The sequence below is a fragment of the Erithacus rubecula genome, assembly GCF_903797595.1.
Source record: "Erithacus rubecula genome assembly, chromosome: 15".
Lineage (NCBI taxonomy): Eukaryota > Metazoa > Chordata > Aves > Passeriformes > Muscicapidae > Erithacus > Erithacus rubecula.
The window spans coordinates 6,375,263-6,393,243 of NC_136667.1; the positions used below are offsets into that span (position 1 = coordinate 6,375,263).

Sequence of the window (17,981 nt, forward strand, 5' to 3'; positions counted from 1 at the left end):
AAGATCCTGTTTCTCTCCAGTCCACTAATTTATCTGAAATTCTCATCTCAAAATCCTTACAGACTATGAACAGTGATAAGATTGCTCGTTTCTATTCTCTATAAAAACAGGTCAATGATGAAGAAGTACAATTAGCAGGAAAAGAATTATTAATATTCATCTCAGCATAGCACCAACTTGCACAATCATAACATGAAAGAATTTAATGCAAGTTTACCTCTTCTTGGACTCCAGCTGTATTTGTCAGTTTGTTTCCATCTGTGATGGTAATCAAAATAGATGGCTCCAAAAAGAACGGATTCCTTCCCTACAGACAAAAGCACAACAATGGCAAGAGCAATCTTAACACACAGGCTTAGAGGCTTGTATTTTTGTCATTATAAAATAAACACTAAGATAAGCAATCTTTCAAAATAATCCTGTAATTTATTAAATAGGTGTGGAACCACACAGAACTACACAAAATGGGCTATTCCTCCTGTGTATCTGCAGTTGGGGCATTTGTACTCTGCCTCTTTGTACTTCAGCAAGGAAAAAAATCCCAGGATCTTTTCAGTAGCCATAATAACAGAAAAAGACTTCCCAGTTCAAGCTCTTACACAGAGCTATCCATCACTAAAAAAAAGTTAAATGCAAAAATGAACTTGAACCACCAAAATCCCTCACCAACTGTAATTTAAAACACCATAGAAATATAAAAGACACAAGACTATAAATAAATTTGTTACCTGTCCATAATTGTCTATTCCAGACACTAATCTATTGAGATTTAACAAGTCAAACGATGACCTGAGTGCCTGACCAAGGGTTGTTAGTCCTGAAGCCTGAAGGTTTTTCAGTTCATTCATGAATGTTGCATGGTTTTCCTTCCATCCAGCCTGTTACATAAAACAAAAAAGCTTATTAGTTATTCTAGCAGCAAACTGCAATCAACTGCAAGTTGGCATTTATCTCTCTTCCCAACAAAAATTAATTCTATTCCTGATTAACGGATGCACTGCACCATTTACATGCTGCACACACGTAATCCAGGTATGCACAACTTGATTTGAAACGTGGTTACACCTACAATGGGGAGACTTAAGAAATACAAGCACTGGAAAAACTTTGCATTACCATGAAAACTGCTGTAGAGATGATGCTGTTAAATAGAAGTATTTGGATTTAGCATGTGAAGATATTTTTAGGAGAAACTGCCAAGTTTGGAAATCAGAAATGCAGCTTCCAAAGTAATGGCAAAGGTAAAACCAATATAAAAGCAGCATAATGTCACTACCTCTTCTGACATATACCCATTCCCTTTTTGTCCCTTTTTCCATAAATTAAGCCTGGAAGGTAAGAAAGAAGTGGCTGCAAACACCCCATGTGAGAACTAAATCACCATTTAGCATCTCGGTGTAACAACTTAAAATTTTGGAGGCATTTAAAAAATTATTGCTAACAAAGCCTAGGATCAAAGGAACAGCAAGTGATGAGGATGGATCAGTCCAACCAAGCACTCTGGAGCTGCTGGTAGGCAGGCCCAACAGGTGTGATTCACATACCCTTCCCTTAAAAGTGGTTTGCTGCACAGTTGGGAGGCTATTTTAGAGAAGACCAGCTCACAGGGAATTGGTACAGGATTTAAAGATGGCTCAGCTAAAACAACCAAAGCTTGAAAGTGCTGGATATTCCCATAACTCTCAGCCTTGCTATTACACTGTACTCTCCAAGGCACTCCTGCAGCAAGCAAGCAGTTACTCAGCCAGGTCACTATCATCTGGCACCAGGGACACTCCTGTGCTCCACCAGGAATCCCAGCCATGCACACATGGAGAGGATCATTTCAGACAGACTGACTCTTGCTGGGACAATCTCTGAGCAACACATCCTCCAGGTGAAGCAGCTCCTCCTCCCTGTGCACTGGGATCAGCTGCAACCACCTGCTGGCAGTGCAAGAACACGAGAGGACAGGATTTTCCTGGGCTTAAGTAACTCTATCCCATTGCCAACCTTTAGTACAAACTGTGGGCTCTATAAATGGTCTTAGGATAGACATGTTCAGAACTGCAAGAGAATATAAGAATCAAATAGAGACATGTGATGATCAATACTTCTGTTGAGTTGACAAGTCTAAGGTGGGTGGGTTTCTTTTCAGAATGGAGAAATATCATAAGATAATGCAACAAAAGCATTTTGGTCAAGTTTAGCTCCCTTAACCAGTTCTTCAAGCTTGAGATTAATGAAAGGGATACAAGAGAAAACTTTGCAATGGGGCAAAGGAAGAACAGATTTTCAACAAGAGTGGTTCAGTTTTATGATTAAACTGCCCTGGAAGACCAAAAGAACCAGGTAATTCTCAGTAAAACACCCTCAACACACACACAACCACAACTTAAAATAAAGCATCTCATCAGCAGAGTCACAGCAACCTCCCACAGCTGTGGTCAGCTCAAGGCAAAAATGAAATGCAAGCATAGGCTCACTGTTTTGGTGTAAAAGTGACCTGGCAAATGGTATTTTTTCAGAGTGAAATCCCAAACAAGATGATTTGTCTTATCCTAAAGAAGCTTCTCTTAAGTAATTTTAACTGAACAGTTATAAAAATAGTTTTGTCAGAATTCTGTGGACCCATAAATATAGGTGAGATCGTTCCCTTTTGTCTGGCAAAAACACCCCTCAATGTTCTTGGGAACAGACAGGCTGGAGTCCAAAAAGTGTTTTCCAGCAAAGACCATTTGTGTTACATTGTTACAAAAGCACATGGGGGAACAAAACATTTACAAAAGAAACACTATTCCCAGTCTACATTTCTTGATTTGAACTCCAATGAATATAAGAGTACTCTTTATAAAATAAACAGTTAGAGTCTTCACTGATATTTGGAGATTCTGCTATTTTCCCATTGTGAAAATGTTTGCTCAGCTTCCAGCTCTCTGTTTGATCTCACTGCAGTGTGGTCAACTGCCTGCAAAATAAAACATGTACCATTTCCCCAGGCAGAAGCAGGAAAGCTGAAGGTACAAGGAGCAGCTGATCACCATAGGTTGGCTGTCCAAGAAAACTATTTTTCATCTTACAGCTCTCCCAGGATCCTTAGAGATAATGCCAAGGAGAACTGTACCTTTGAAATAAACAGAGTAAAATGGAAGAACTCATAACAAGAACAAGAGCAGCAAATGCAAGATTTCCATATTCAGGTTTAAATAAAAATCTGATTAGTTCATGTACTGCATTCTCTACCTTATCCTCTAAAAGATTCTTGAATCAAAAACACTTAAATCAATGACAAGAAGGTCTATTTCTTTAAAATGTTTTTCTCCAAAAAGACTCAAGCCAATGTATATAATGAAACATGTATTTCAGGGACAGAAACTCCAACCCCAAAGAAGTCTGTGCATTCTCCTTTCCATATATATAGTAGGAACATTCTTTGGGCAAAACAGTCAAGTACCCAACACCAAGCAGATGCACAATGAGTTCATGTTAAAGTAATTAAATAATAATCCTTCCTAAATTCAAAATACTGCCATTAAAGCTGCTTACAAAAAAAAATACCCCACTGGCTCTGTTTGCCAGGAGAAACACTAATAAGCAAAAAAACCCCAACCAAAATCCCACAACCTTAAAGGACCAAACACAAATATATTACACAAAACTATGTATCCTCTACAGGTCAGTAACTAGGAAGTCAGAACTGAGTATTAGTTATTTCAGTTGTTTATGAACCAATTTGAACAGTGAGAGTAGTTTCTTCTAATCTTCAATATTACATTCCAACTTAGTCACTTTTATGCCCAGAATTTATTAATAGCAATCTGAGCAGCCTTTACCTTGCCAGTATGTTACTGGCTTTCCTTTGATAATTTATATGAACAAATAATTTCAGACTCTAAACACATACCAAAAGACTTTCAAAGACAGCTAAAAAAAAAAAAAAAAAAATTCTCACCCTCTTTGCTAATGCCAATAACAGGTAAAAATGCACTGTCATTTGGCCTTCTGCAAGCTCTGGATACCATCCCACAAACCACCCAGAGATTTGGAAGCATCACACCACCTTCCAGCTCCTGGTTTCAACCTTTGCAAGTAAATCATGCTGACAAGAAATAACATAATTAAAAAGTAGCATTTTTCTCTGGTGACTTGGTTTTCAGACAAATCCTTGGCCTGCTCTATATTTCACCACACAGCTATAGAATTATTTCAGCTGCTTCAAGAAGCAGGTAAGGTCAAAACAACTCATTTCAGCAGGAGAAAGGCAGAGATTAACAAGAATTCAAACACCAAGGTGAAAAATCCAGTGAAGAAAAGGAGGCCTTACTTAGGCCAAGAAGAATCAGGACTAAGTGAACATCAAAAGAGCAGAGCTGAGCAGCAAAAGAAAATCTTGGTCAGAGCCAGTAGCTTAAAAAGACCTTCAAGACTTAGTAGAAACAGATTTTAGTTGCAAGACACTAGAAAGAAAAATCTTAAAAAATGTCGTAGTGGAAGTTAAAAAACAAAAACAAATCACTCCACTCCATCTATACCACATAAAAGGGGCAATATCAACATACAAGTAAAACAGCAGCAAGTTTTGAATACCTGTAACACCCAGATCTTGAAAACTCAGCTACACTGGCTTATCTGTCAAGTTATTGTAGGTTTGGTTTTTTTGTTTATTGGTTTTTCTGGCTTTGATTGGTGCTGTGGTTTTTTTCTTTTATTTTTTCCAACTATTTTTGGCACAATTTGGTCAGTTGGTAAAAAAGGGGCAGTGCCAAAGGCTGGGCATTAGAGCCCAAGAATTCCAGGTCCAAAGCAGTTCCCAGTTTCACCAGCTTCAGGAAGGCAGGATGTGGTGCTTTGGAGGTTCTAATGAGCAATGCCATGACAATGAGCTGCACAGTTCATTGTTCACTGGACTGCTTTCAGATCTAATTCAAAAACTGCAACATTACTAAAAATAATCTTCCAAGACAATTTGCAACCCTGTATGCCAATCACAACAGCCTGTGTTACAATAAGTACTCAGTATTTCACCAAATATACATATTTTTAAAAGTTCTGCTAATGTCTCCCTAGAAAGAACTAAAGAACTACTACACTTCAGATCCTACAACTTGTTTGAAGTATTTAAGTTTCCCAATAATTCAAGCTATTATTAAATGCACCCATTTTAGGAAAACAGACTACTAAGACAAAATGCCCGTGGCATCCTAACTTGTCAGTGGCAATCATTTGGAAAAAATAAGGTAAGAAAAAAAATCCAGCTGTTAAAATCTGAAAACAATCCTGCTATGGAATTTCCCAGTACCACAGGAAGACAGTGAAACCAGCAGAGCATTCTGCCTCCCAAATCACCAGAATGATTTCTTTTTAAATTACCTTTCTGTTCACTGGTGACTGTACACATGATCACAACTCAGACCTGCTCAGGTCTGAGCCAAAGTCAAGCAGGCATCTGTTTTGTACAGAAGTGAATTATTCTTCTGGACAGCCTACAATGCAAGGGGCTGCTTCCCAAACACTGAAGTATCTTCATCTCTTTGTACTCCCCTGAACTCAGCCCCAGCACTGCTCAGTGGCTTCTGCACCAGGGAATAACCTCATCTGTAGCCTTGAGCTTCCCTGCCAGAGCATCAGCAACTTTGGGATAGGAGTTTTGGCAAATCAAGACTGTCTTGGTTACCCCAGTTCTGCCACAATAAAACTCAGCAAACAGGAAAAGGGAAAGGTGCTGGCACCATGTGTCCCCTTGCCCATAAAGGACAGGGTAAGGCTTCTTGTCAGTGCAGAGCAGGAATGCCCACACTACCAACATGTGCTTGATTGGTTGTTCAAAGATTTGCCAGCTAAAAATAGCACACAGGAGAAGAAAGGCACTGACTACACCATGAACACCAAATACATTTTTATTTAACGTTTTTCACGTCCTAAAATAATTTCCAAATCATATGACCTACTAATCACCTACTAATTTAATCCTCACAATTGTCTGTGCAAACAGGGCAGAAAAACAGCTCTAAGAGACTCTTACAGACCTTGACTCTCCTCCAAATACTTATGAATGCCATTTTGGAGGCAACAGAGCTCTCAGGAATTCTGTACCTTTGGCTGCAGAACTCTTCTCTCCTTTCAGCACTTACACTTTCTCATTTGTTTTGTGCAACACACCAGTCCTGTCACTGCACAGCATCAACAGCCCTTAGCAAAGAAAGTCCCAAGATCAATTCTGTTTTGTTCTTGGCACAGAGGAGCAGAACAGCACCCACCTCTGGTATCTGAGATCAGCACAGCTCCAGCACACAAGGATCCTGGCACACAGGGCTGAAACCAGCTCAGCACTGGTGCTGAATGCAGGGAGCAGCCAGGGCTCACTGGTTGCTCCAGCAGGTGCACACTCCTGTCTGTTGTGAGACCTGGCTGACAAACCCTCCTTCTCAGTCCTCATCTGAGCAGTATTTTAGCAGGTAACCAATTCACAGGTTTAAACTACTCCCTCAACAATCCTACAGAGCAGTCAAGTACAGTGAAGAGTCCACAGAAGCATCACTTGGTCCTCCTTACATCAGAGCACCAGATCAGAGTGTTAAGGCTAAGTATTGCCAATAGCCAGTTAATTGTTTCTTCCTGTAAAGTTATTTCTGCTGCTTTTGTAGAATACTCAAACTGAAAACTATCCAGCAAGAGTGCTTCTTTAAATCCAGTGGGGACTTTCTGAAAATTTCGTTTTTTAAAAAGCACTAAAATTCCAGTCAAATAAGTATCACAAAAGCTTAATATACCTAAAATGTCTCCAAGAGACCAGATAAGCATAAACTGCTTTAAAATATCTTTAGCAAAAAAAAAAAAAAAAAAATCTTAAAAAAAGAGGAAACTGGAATGGATTATTCCTTTTATCCCAAACAGCTGATACACTCCTGTACCTTCACCCATCAGACTAAAGAATTTCTAAAGACAGATCCAACCAATTGGTTTTCTAAAGCACATTAGTGAACGTGAACTGCATTCCAGCAAAGTATGTGCCAGTATTTATTACAGGCAGTCAGCTACACAGAAAACTATTTCCTCTTGTATAGAAAAAAGTATTTCTCCATGAAACCTAAAAAAAAGAAAATCCAAAGAAAGCTCAATCACTACACCATGTGGTTCACTGTCCTTTCAAGATAACTTCACTATTAAATAAGACATGGAAATGCTTTTCCTTCAAGAAGAATTCAAGATGTTTATGTTAAGAACAAATCAAATAATCTTTAAGCACAGCACCCCTGCAAAACACTAGCAGAGAGGTTCCTAAGCTCCAGTTACAAAACGAGTACTGGGGCCTTTTGTTAATATCAGCATTTAGAGAGAAGCTGCACCTTCTCCTATAGGAATGCCAAATGCTGTATGAACAACTCAAAGCTGGAAACTGCTTGGAACCAAGGGATAATAATCAATGCCAAGCAGAAAGGAAAAAGCCTACACTACCTTTTTATTTATTACCTGCTGCTCCTGCTTCAATCCATCTCTAGATTTAGCTTTTTGGTCAACAGTATTTCATGTATTTTGACAGTTACTCTCACTGCACTTTTTTCTTTACAAGGATAAAAAGAAACACATAAAGAAAGGGAAGTATAAATACCAAAGAGATCATGGTATCACCCTGTTCCAAAAAGCATTCTCATTTAAAAACACTATCCAGTTAAAAAAGCACCTATTTCTGAGGAACACTCGAGAAGCCAGGATATTTCAGTACAGAGCTGAACCAGAACAAGCTACATTTCACAAAACAGCTTAATGGAGAGGGAATACAAAAGTAATCACAGTTTGCAGCCACAGCACAGTAAGCTTAACAAGAAGCTCCATGCTCCTGTTCAGCAGCATAGCAGTCATTTCAGAAATACCATTATAGGTGCATCTTATCCAAACACTGTAGAGAGGGCAACTGCTGAAATGTGGAGGTTTCAATCAAAGATTTTCAGCTACTCCCACAGCCTGTTGCTCTTTCAGCCCATCAAATACACTTTCAATACCAACCAGCTCCAGCTCTGTCCTTCTCCTGGTCCCTTCCTACACTCAGCATGACTGGAGAAGTCCCAAGGAATAAAGGCAATAGCTAAGAGGTTACAGAGTATGTGCAATCCACACAAGAGATTCCTCACTGCACATTTTTGGAAATCAAGTGGAAAAGCCTTACTGATGATACTCCAGCTTTACAGCCCAGAGCTGAAACAACAGTCTGATTCACATTAATCTTGCAAACTGACACATTCCTTACTTCTTCCTTCCAAAAGCACATCAAAGAACTAGAGCAGCACACCAAAGTGCTACAGGTATTGCAAATTCACTTCAAAATTCAAGAATGTAAATCTAGAAGGAGGCATCTAATCACCAACTTTCCTCAATTCAATTCTAAAATAGTGTTCAAGGCACAGCTGAGGAAATGAAATATTTTAGATGACCATTAAATTCATATACTCACTGAAATATCAACTAGCCAGCCCAGCAAATGACTTCACTCTGATACAACCAAAAATGCACTGGTGGCCGTGGGAGTATTACTATTGTCAGATTTTTATTTCTGATGATGGAAAGGCTGAATTACTTTATAATGCAAGAGTCATCTGGACCAAAGGTAACTACCTGAGCTTAAGCTCTTTAGAGAAGGCTGCCCCAGGCCAGGCCCTCTGAGTGCAGGGCACATGGTCTGAGTCCAGCCCTCTGGTCCCACCACATCCCAGCCTGGCAGCAGCTACAGGCACCAAGTGTTCTGCCTCAACAGATGCACATTCTCCCACTAAGCAGAGCTTAACTTTCTTTTTTTTTTAATCAAAACTCACTGGCTGAACCATGAGCAAGCTATGAAGACCAGTGCTAATGCATTATATTCACTTAGGAGCAGAGCATGACAACACCAGCTTAACCACACTGTAGATCTTTGTTTTCTGTCCAATTAATTGCTTAACAACATCCATCTTACCAAGATTCTTACTTTTTAAAATACTATTTCACACATTTAAGATCTTAAAATCACTCTGAAAACACAGACAAGTTAACAATTGCCTTATCTTTAAAAAGTAAAATTAAGGAGTTTTGAACTGTTAGTTTTTTAGTCTAGAATAACATTTAAAAAATCTAATGCTACTTATCCTGAAATTTGCATAAATACTTAAGGAAAGAATCACAACTGAGTAAATTGTGAGACAGAAAACTGTAACAATAAAAGTAACAATAATAGCTATTTAAAAATAAAACAAGACTTTACTTCTCTGACACTAAGTTTCAGGGATCCTTGTCAATCTCAGTTCTTACACCAAAAGAAATTTTGTTTTTCAATACTCTGCAGAGTGAATGTGCAGATCAATACAAGTCTATGGGCAACTACAGATTCTGATCTGCACAGTAACAGTCTCTTTATAAGAATGTACTTTTTTTCTTGGCACATTCCTAAAACCTTGATCCTAGAACATGCTGCTTACAGCTGAAATTGATTGCTACATGTATTCTAAGTATTCTAAAATTAGCCAGAAAAAACACAAAGCAAAAAAAATTCCTTGCAATTATTGCCTGCTATATTTTGGAGGGTGTTAAAGTACAAGAGTTACGTTATTAAGAGGTGCACTGTAAGAATAAAGTTTAAGAAATAAGAAAAAATTTCATGACTCAATCTACAAGAGTGCCTTACTTAATCAACAATCTGCATTTAAAATTCAGAACAGCACCAGCTACTCTTTCCATAGGGTTTTTTTTTGGTTGGTTGGTTGGCTTTTGGGGATATTTGTTGTTGTTTTGATTTTTCTTTCTTTTTTTTTTTTTTTGTGGGTTTGGTTTTTTTGTAGCCTATGATATTACATAAAATTCAAAGTACAGACAGTGAAGAGAATCACTAAGGCTGAAGCCATCTGGAACCTTCTGACAGGCCCTTGGAGCTGCACTGCTCCCCCCTCCAAAAGCACTCAGCTCCAGAGCACAGGCCACACATGCAGAACCTGCTTTTCCCCACTGGATCCCAGCTGGAACACTGCAGGAGACAGCACTAAGTTACATCTTTTCTAGATCACAGCAAGCTCAAAACATCATTGTTGCACCACCACTGCAAATCACAGCTCCTCCTGGCAAGCTGTTACAAAATACACAAGGGTGAACAAGGTAGAAGTGTCTGAAATCTTAATTACCTTTTTCCACTGTTAAAATGTGAGCCTATCAGCACTTAACAGTACATTAGCTCTCATCAAGTTAAAAAAGAATGAATGCCCATTCTCATGGTACCACAGATGTACCTTGTGCATATTTTTAGCCACACCACACAGCCAGGGTGCAAGGCCCAGGCCTTTTTACACATATATACCAACAAAAAAGACACAATTCAATAACCTCCTAAGTGAAACTGAAATAGTAATAGCACAAAAGGGGAAGAGGCAGATCACAAAGATTCCATGGGCCAGGAACCACCAACTTCACAAAGCACCTTACTCCTTAAAGAACATCCCCCCTATAAAAATCCAACTCGGGAGATCCAACTTAACTGTTTGATTCCACATTTTAAGCTTCTATTTTTAAAATAAAAATGACCTTTGCACTGAGGATGAGTAAAGCCTCTTAATGCAAACACATCTACTTTTGTCTAGTTTATCCTGTAGTCTTAAGGGCTTACATCTTTGAATGTGTCCAAGCCCAAATAAAGAACCAAATAAAAAGATGAAAATATAAATTACTACAGTGGCTATGAACAACAGATGATGGTTTCCACTGAAGGTCTCTGGCATCTCATCTGCACAGAACAAAGCAGAAACCCAGCTCACATGAAAAAGCAAGCTTTTACTTTGCAGATTCCTGTAGGAGCACAACCAGTTAAAATATTTTCATTAAGAATTAACCCAGCTACACAGCCTTGCCCTTCCATGAAGACAGACAGCAGGTGAAAGCACAAGTTCAAGTATTTAACTACTTCAAAATTATAATAATAAAAAGGACAGCTAAGCAGAGTTCAGTCCCTCATAGCTATCAAGTTAGTTTCTGAACTGTCCTTCCATTCAAATCGATTCCTTTCAAAATTTAACTATCATTTTTAAGTTCTTGCATGAATTTGATTTTTTACAAAATACTTCCATTTCAAAAGGCACAAAACTACCTTTTAGAAGAATGAATCACCCTGATTACTACTGCTTTGTTTTTTTTAAAAGCAAAAGGTACACTACTTTTCACAGAATTCCTCATTATAATGTTCTGTCCTCATTACACCAGTTCCTGGAAGAGGTTGCTTACTACAACTCACAATCAGGACACAAAGAAGTAAGACAGCATGCTTATGCATGTTTAAAAGCATTTCAACATGGTTTACTCTACCCAATATGATGTTTCTCAGGAATGGGAATGTGCTTTTTAGAGGACACTCTTATAGGAATCAATTTAGCACCTTTATGTGCTCAAAGGGGCTACAATACTTCCTTGTTTGCTGCAGGGATACCAACTGATGATTCCTAAGATTTTAAAAAAATAGATTTTTGGGTGTTTTCAGATTCTGAGACACATACACTGCAGTATGTAAAATACAAACCTACCACTTGCACCAACAAGAACCTCCTGCCTACAGCCATACTTATCCAACTTCAAAATGGATGCCTAAAGTTCCTAAAAGGAATGTTTTTGTACACATTCTTCCATCAGATTTAAGTGATAAAGCAGTAAAATCAAAAGGAGCATGTAAAAACTGTTTGATGGTTATTCCCAAACAGTATTAAGTTGACCTTGTTTTGCCCTCAAAAAAAACTAGACAATCTGATTTGCATGATTGTTCCTTAAACAGTTGTCAGTTATGTCAGTTAAGTCAGTTGACTTCTGTTTCTCTTCCTTAAGTCAATGCATTTAATAGAGGAAAAGCAATTGTTGGCTTTAACCTGCCAGTCATTTCTCCTCAAAGACAGCCTTGTGAAAACACACAAATTTCACAACAAAGCCTCAAACAAGCACAGTAAAAGATGTGGAGGAGAGGTGTGTATGTACTTCCAGGCAATGGAAGATGTTGGTGCTCAGAAATAAAAAAACTGCTGTAACTGACCCACCAAGTGTGCAGTGGAAGAACAGGAATGGTTATCTCTCTCCACTACTCAAGTACAGAATACAGTCTCCTCAATCAGTTATCAAGAACAGACACTGTGTGTGCTGCTTACATTTCATCCAGCCCCTTCAGCACCTTTTTCCCCCCTTTCCAATGCCTGGCTAGTGTGTTCACTAAACGTGCACATCATATCTGGAGAGCAAGACAGGCCTCTCCCACTGACCTCAGCTTGCTTTCCCTTTTGCACCCCTTGGATAGCAGCTTCCCTCTTGCCCCTGCAGCTGCTATCTGCCTTGCACCAAAAATTCTGCCTGCACACCCCACTGCCAGCTTGCAAAGCTCCAAGTGTATTCCCAGCTGTCCACACCACTCCTTCCACAGAACAGGCCAGACACCAAGTACTTGTGCTTGCCAAAATCAGACCTTTTACATAAAAAAACCCAATGATTTTCACTCTCTCAAGATTACTGTAAAAACTTCATCAACTTGGGCTTATTCTGTGGATCTGCTACAGTTAAGGTTATTAGGTATTCCTCTGGTTTTCTTCTTTCACAAAGGTGATCAAACACACTAATGCATTTCCTACCTCCTCAGGCAGCATTCCTGCAGATCTCTGCCTCAAACCCAACACGTCTCACGGCTGGGTTTCTCTTTCTCCCTGCAGCTCAGGGTCAGGAGCTCTGATCTAATTTCTTCCAGAAACAGACAAACAGATGTCACTTCTCTCTTTCTGTAGCACAACCTATTCATCTGCCTCTGCCCTGTGCAGAGTGAGTGGTAATCAGTTCCATTTTGCACCAGCATAGGTTCTCCATGAAAGCAAAATTTAAAAATGCTGGCACAAGCTTCTGTGCCACTGAATTAAGACAGCAAAGTTAGTTTTCTCGAGTGTGCCTTTATGAACTGCCAGTTTTGAAGCACTATTTCAATATCATAAATAAACAGGTACTCTTTGACACATGTTTAAAAAAGCCTTATACAGATTCCTGCTCTAGCCTCTAAGATATCCCAATCTGACTCCAGAATTTCAGGGGAAAAAAAGAGGAGGTTGCTCAGTCCATTTCGAAGAGCTGCTCCCACAAGGGAGCTCTTTAGCACTGAAACATATGTTCAGGCTAGCAGGGAACAGCAGTGGAACTGGAAGGCATCCTATCCATCAGTCCCACTTTGCACATCTCAAACAGTGCAGTGTTTCACACACATTGTATAAAGTAATTTGAGCTACTTCTTAGACAGCTACATACATATTTCTGCACTTAAATTCATGGAGCCGATTTCTGCAGTGCAGTCACAGCTGACTCTTGAATTCAGTATAACACAACAGAAGGAGGAAAATATGTATTTCAGAATATAACTTATGTTCTCTCAGTCCTCTGACTTGTGACCAGATCATTTATGAAGGTCAGACGATAGAGTCTCACAAGAACATAAAACAGAAGTCATATTTCTGTGACCAGATCATAAATAATATTCCTTGAGCCCTGAGGAAAGGCTGTATCACTGCCAGCAGCCAGATATCAGTCACAAGGGAACAGGGCAGTCCAGTTAATCAATAACTTCACATAAGGCCACCATTGTGTTTTTGGTCTGAGCCTGAACTCCCCATTTGCAGCCCAAGTCCACAAGCAAACCACAAACTGCAGGATGTGAGGTTTCACAAAAATTGAGAATGGAAAAAAAAAAAAAAAAAAAAAAAAAAGAAGAGTTAAGCCTTGCTTTCCTTTTCAAAAACTTCTTAGGTTAAGATTTTGGCATGAGCACCATTTTCAGACAAATCTAGATAGATCTTGCTGAAAGATCATCACTGGAAAATAGGAAAAGCTTGGGGGAAAAGGGCAGGTGAGAAGACTGTTCTCTCATCCTTGCACTTTAGCACCATTAATTCACAAAAAAAAAAAATTGCTTAAGATTCTGGCCACTTACACCATGACATACATACAGAGAAACATCTATATTTGACAGAGGGCACTGAAATTTATGTGATTAAAAAAAAAAAAAATCAATTGGGTAAATATACTAAAAAAGCCACAGAAGACCATGAGGGCCATACCAAGAGCTCATCAGAGGCTCCTGACTCACAAACCGTGCAGAACTGTCAGTGCCACGCCTGGCCTGGAACCACCCCCTGGCCAGGCATTCGCGATCAGCCACGTGTGCAGGAAGGGATGGGAGGGGTGGGGCTGGCTGGCACTCAAGGCTTGGAGGTGCTGCAGCACCAGGTCAAGACCCGGGCTCCAGGCACCACGGACACAAAGTCCCCAAAACAAGGACACAGCTGTACTCCCTGAATAGGACAATGCACTTCTCTGAGCCAGGAGGATGTGAATGTCAAATACCCTGCCAGGCAGCAAGGCTGCTCTTGAACTCATTTTTCTTGCCCAACTGGAAATGAACTCCTTCCATATCTAAATTTAAGCACTGGTGTTTTAATAGTAATAGATACCTTTTACAAAAGTGCTTTACTGTACATATTATTACCTTCCCATGCATGCCAAATACCCCAAATCAGATACCCTAATACCAGAACAGACTGGTTTACTTCCATGTTAACCAAGACTCACTTGATAGCATCCTATCACAATTTTAATCTAAAAAATATACCTAAAAACATTAGGCTGAACATTCTTACTTCATGAAATAACACACTAATTTTCCCTCCTAGTTCATAAAATGAGAGTTTGCCCAAACATCCAATGAAATGTACAGGTATTTTTCCACTGACCTATACAGGATCACATCACTCAACAATTACAAGGTTAATACATTTCATAACATGCTTTTAAATTATTAAATATTTGCCTCTTATTGTAAAGTACTTTGGAAACAAAGTAAGAGTTACAAATGGTTGCACCATAATTGCTGTCACAAATCACCACCTATATGTTATATAACAAACAGAAGCCAAACAGCTGACAAGGTTCCAGAGGCATCTGCTGCCAGAGTGGGGCTGAGATTCCTGCCATCCCCATCTTGCCAGGACAGCACCCTGACTCCTCTTTAGACACTTGTCATCACAGCTTTTTGCAGGGCCCCCCTGCAACTGAGAGACTGAATAATTCCATTTTTAAAAATGAAAGCACTATAAGCAGTCAAACAGAAGCAACAGGTCCTGTAAATAATTTCAAACCATCTATACTAAAGATAGTTTCAAAAATATCACATTGCTTTCAGATTCTGGCAAATCATTTGTGCAATAGCATGATCTTTCCACTCAGCACAATACAATACATATGCACAATACTTTTTTTGATATATTTTTGTCTATCAAAAGTGAAACAGTGTTGTTGGTTTGAAATACTTTAATGCCACAGCAAACAAATTCTGAAAAAAACAAACCAAATCACGTATCTCAGCTACTCCTGCTCCAAAGCTCAAGTTCCTGTAATTCCTCTGCCTCCTAGGTGGTCTCAACTCCATTACCAGATTATTTCCCTCAAGTGCTTCACTGGTAAACTATCTGAGAGGCTATGTAATTTAATTAGTATAAATCATAAAGAAAACAAGAGGATAAAGCAGCCACTGCTGCACATACTTGGAAAGCAAGCCTGCAAAATACATTCACTTGCCAAGTTTATTTTCATCTTTTTTAAATCAAGAGAAATAAAGTATTTAACTTCAGTTACATGAGCAAAGAAATCAGATTTTATATCTTTTATAAGCATGTTCTGAAAGACATAAAGAATCTGGAAACCAGGAAGTTTTCCTGGCACAACTGTGGTTGTTAGAAAATTCAACAGAGGGAGCAACATAAATACCAGTGCAGGTCTTGAGAAGAAGTCTTCAAACAGGGAGTCATCACTGCTGTGAGGCTTTCTCTGCTCAAGGAGCAGACACCATGACAGCCCAGCAATACTCATTTATGCCATGAAGTCTTTATGCAATAGTTGAGCTGCACTTGTGATCATAATTACTATAATCAGATATTTATTGAATCTGCAGCCTGTTCCTAGAAAAGTTACTAATTTTTGAAAAAAATATTTTAAGATTGTTTAAGGTCCAATTTAAGAACCACCATGCTAAAGGCAGAAATATAAATTTCTAAGATTATTAGCAAGTTACAATACTTTTCCTTGGCTATTTAATGTATATTAAATATGATTGAATGCTGTGATGGTATCACAGTCCCATTTATTTCAATTACTATTTACTAAAACTGTGAACAGTCAGATGCTCATTAGCACATCAGAATGTATACAGATGCTCATTAAACACAAGGATCTTCCTCAGCAAATCTGAGTATAGATGTGGTAATAACCTGTAGCATTACCACACAGACCTCCAGCAGCAAAGTCAATTTTTTATTAAATCACCAGTATGTTTGCTGCCATTGCAAAAAGCAAGCTCATTTCTCAAACATAAGATACACTTGTAAAATATTTTACACGAAACTAGGAGGAAAGAAATCTAGGGCACAAGAAAACCAGTTAACACTAGCATAACAAAGATTTGGGGTTTGCACCCAGCACAAACATGGATGGGTTTAACAGTGTGTGCATCATGTCTAAAAAACACTTCTCCTAGGCAGATGTAGGATTTTTGACCTAAGTTTCTGTAAGTCAAGGATGGTTTCAACTCACAGAAATGACTTCCACACCTTCTTCTGGGGAAATGAAAGGTGCAATACCAAACAATAAATACTTACTCTATGACTTGTCACTTCAGAAAGCTGTGTAAATTTATTACTGATGAAAGGAGCCAAGACTCATAGCTCCTAAGTATATTTCCTCATTATCAAAGATGTAAGAGAATAAGCTCACAGCACCAGCGAGCCCACTTACTTTTAAAATGTTTTAAGAAGTCTTAGCTGGGAGATCTAGAATATTTTCTTCTCTAGGATGACCAACAATGTATTTTAACTTATTTATCCTTCACAGCCTGTGTCTACAGCCCAACAGTTATTATAAGCAGTGTATTTCTCTGAACAAATATAGTCCCAATCCAGGACTATTCAGGAGGATTCCAGAACTCCCACAGCAATGCTTTCTGTGACACACTTTACCTAAGTATTTTAAGTTAGGATGTTTCTATCAGCAAGCTGCAGCCTACAGGATAAGGGATGCAGCACCACGATATTTTTTTTTTTTTTTTTACTTTTGCCTAAACCTCGTGGTGCAGATGATGTGATGTGAACAGCACGGCTGCACTTGCCTCAAATTCGAGGAATGAGAAAACAGGGACAAGAGGAGCCAACCAGGCAGACTTGTTTACTCTCAAGGAGGCTCAGGGCAAACCTCATCATTCTCTACAACTCTGTAGGGAGATAGGGGCCAGTCTCCTGCTGTGCCTGCAGTGAGGACCACAGAAAACAGCCTTAAACTGGGACAGAGGAAATTCAGATTCGATATTAGGAAGAAAATGTTCATGATTCAAGAGGTTAGGCCGTTTAGGGAAGTGATAGTCACTGTCCCTGGAGGTGTTTAAGAGGCTGGCACTGGATGATGTGGTTTAGTGGTTTAGGAATTACAGTAGCAGTACTGGGTTGATGGCTGGTGATCTTAAAGGTGTCTTCCAACCTCGATGATTCGATGGCTCCACATCCAGCACACCACAACCCTGCACGGAGTGGCGGCTGCGAGCACCTTGCACAGAACTGCTGCAGGCTGAGCGGGGCGGGGGAGGGGGACAGGGGGACACACAGCCCCAGCACTGGGGCTTCTTGAAAGGCAGAGGCGGCAAGAGCCGCGGGCGCTGTCCCACAGCCGCGCCGGGGCCCCGCGGCCCTGAGGGGAAGCTGGCCCTGCCCGCCCCGCCCCGCCGCGTGTCCCGGGGGTCGCGGGGCCCGAGCGCGGCCACGGCCCCGCCGGAGCCGCCGCCCCGCGGGGGGCGGAGCGCGGCCGCCCCTCGTTGCGCCGGGGCGGTGAATCACGGCCCGCCCGTCTCCTCCCCCCCCCCTCCTCCATCTCAGCAGCGCCCTCAGCCTCTCTCCTCCATACAAAAGCAAAATGTCCGCCATCTTCACAGGCTGCTGCTGCCGCCG

General features: G+C 40.0%; 1 protein-coding gene across 15 annotated transcripts in view; it reads right to left on the reverse strand.

Annotated features, from left to right (window-relative positions):
* LOC306808352 (integrator complex subunit 6-like) overlaps positions 1-17,981 on the reverse strand; it is a 49,409-nt gene that overhangs the window by 20,403 nt on the left and 11,025 nt on the right. For all 15 annotated transcript variants that reach the window (XR_013775988.1, XR_013775989.1, XR_013775990.1 and 12 more), the window contains 2 exons: positions 729-878; positions 218-307 (listed from right to left, as the gene is read on the reverse strand). Coding sequence is in view for 4 of the 15 variants with exons in the window: in XM_079318853.1 (XP_079174979.1) it covers positions 218-307; positions 729-878 (240 nt within the window). In the remaining 11 variants the exon portion in view is untranslated. The remainder of the gene's footprint in view (positions 1-217; positions 308-728; positions 879-17,981) is intronic.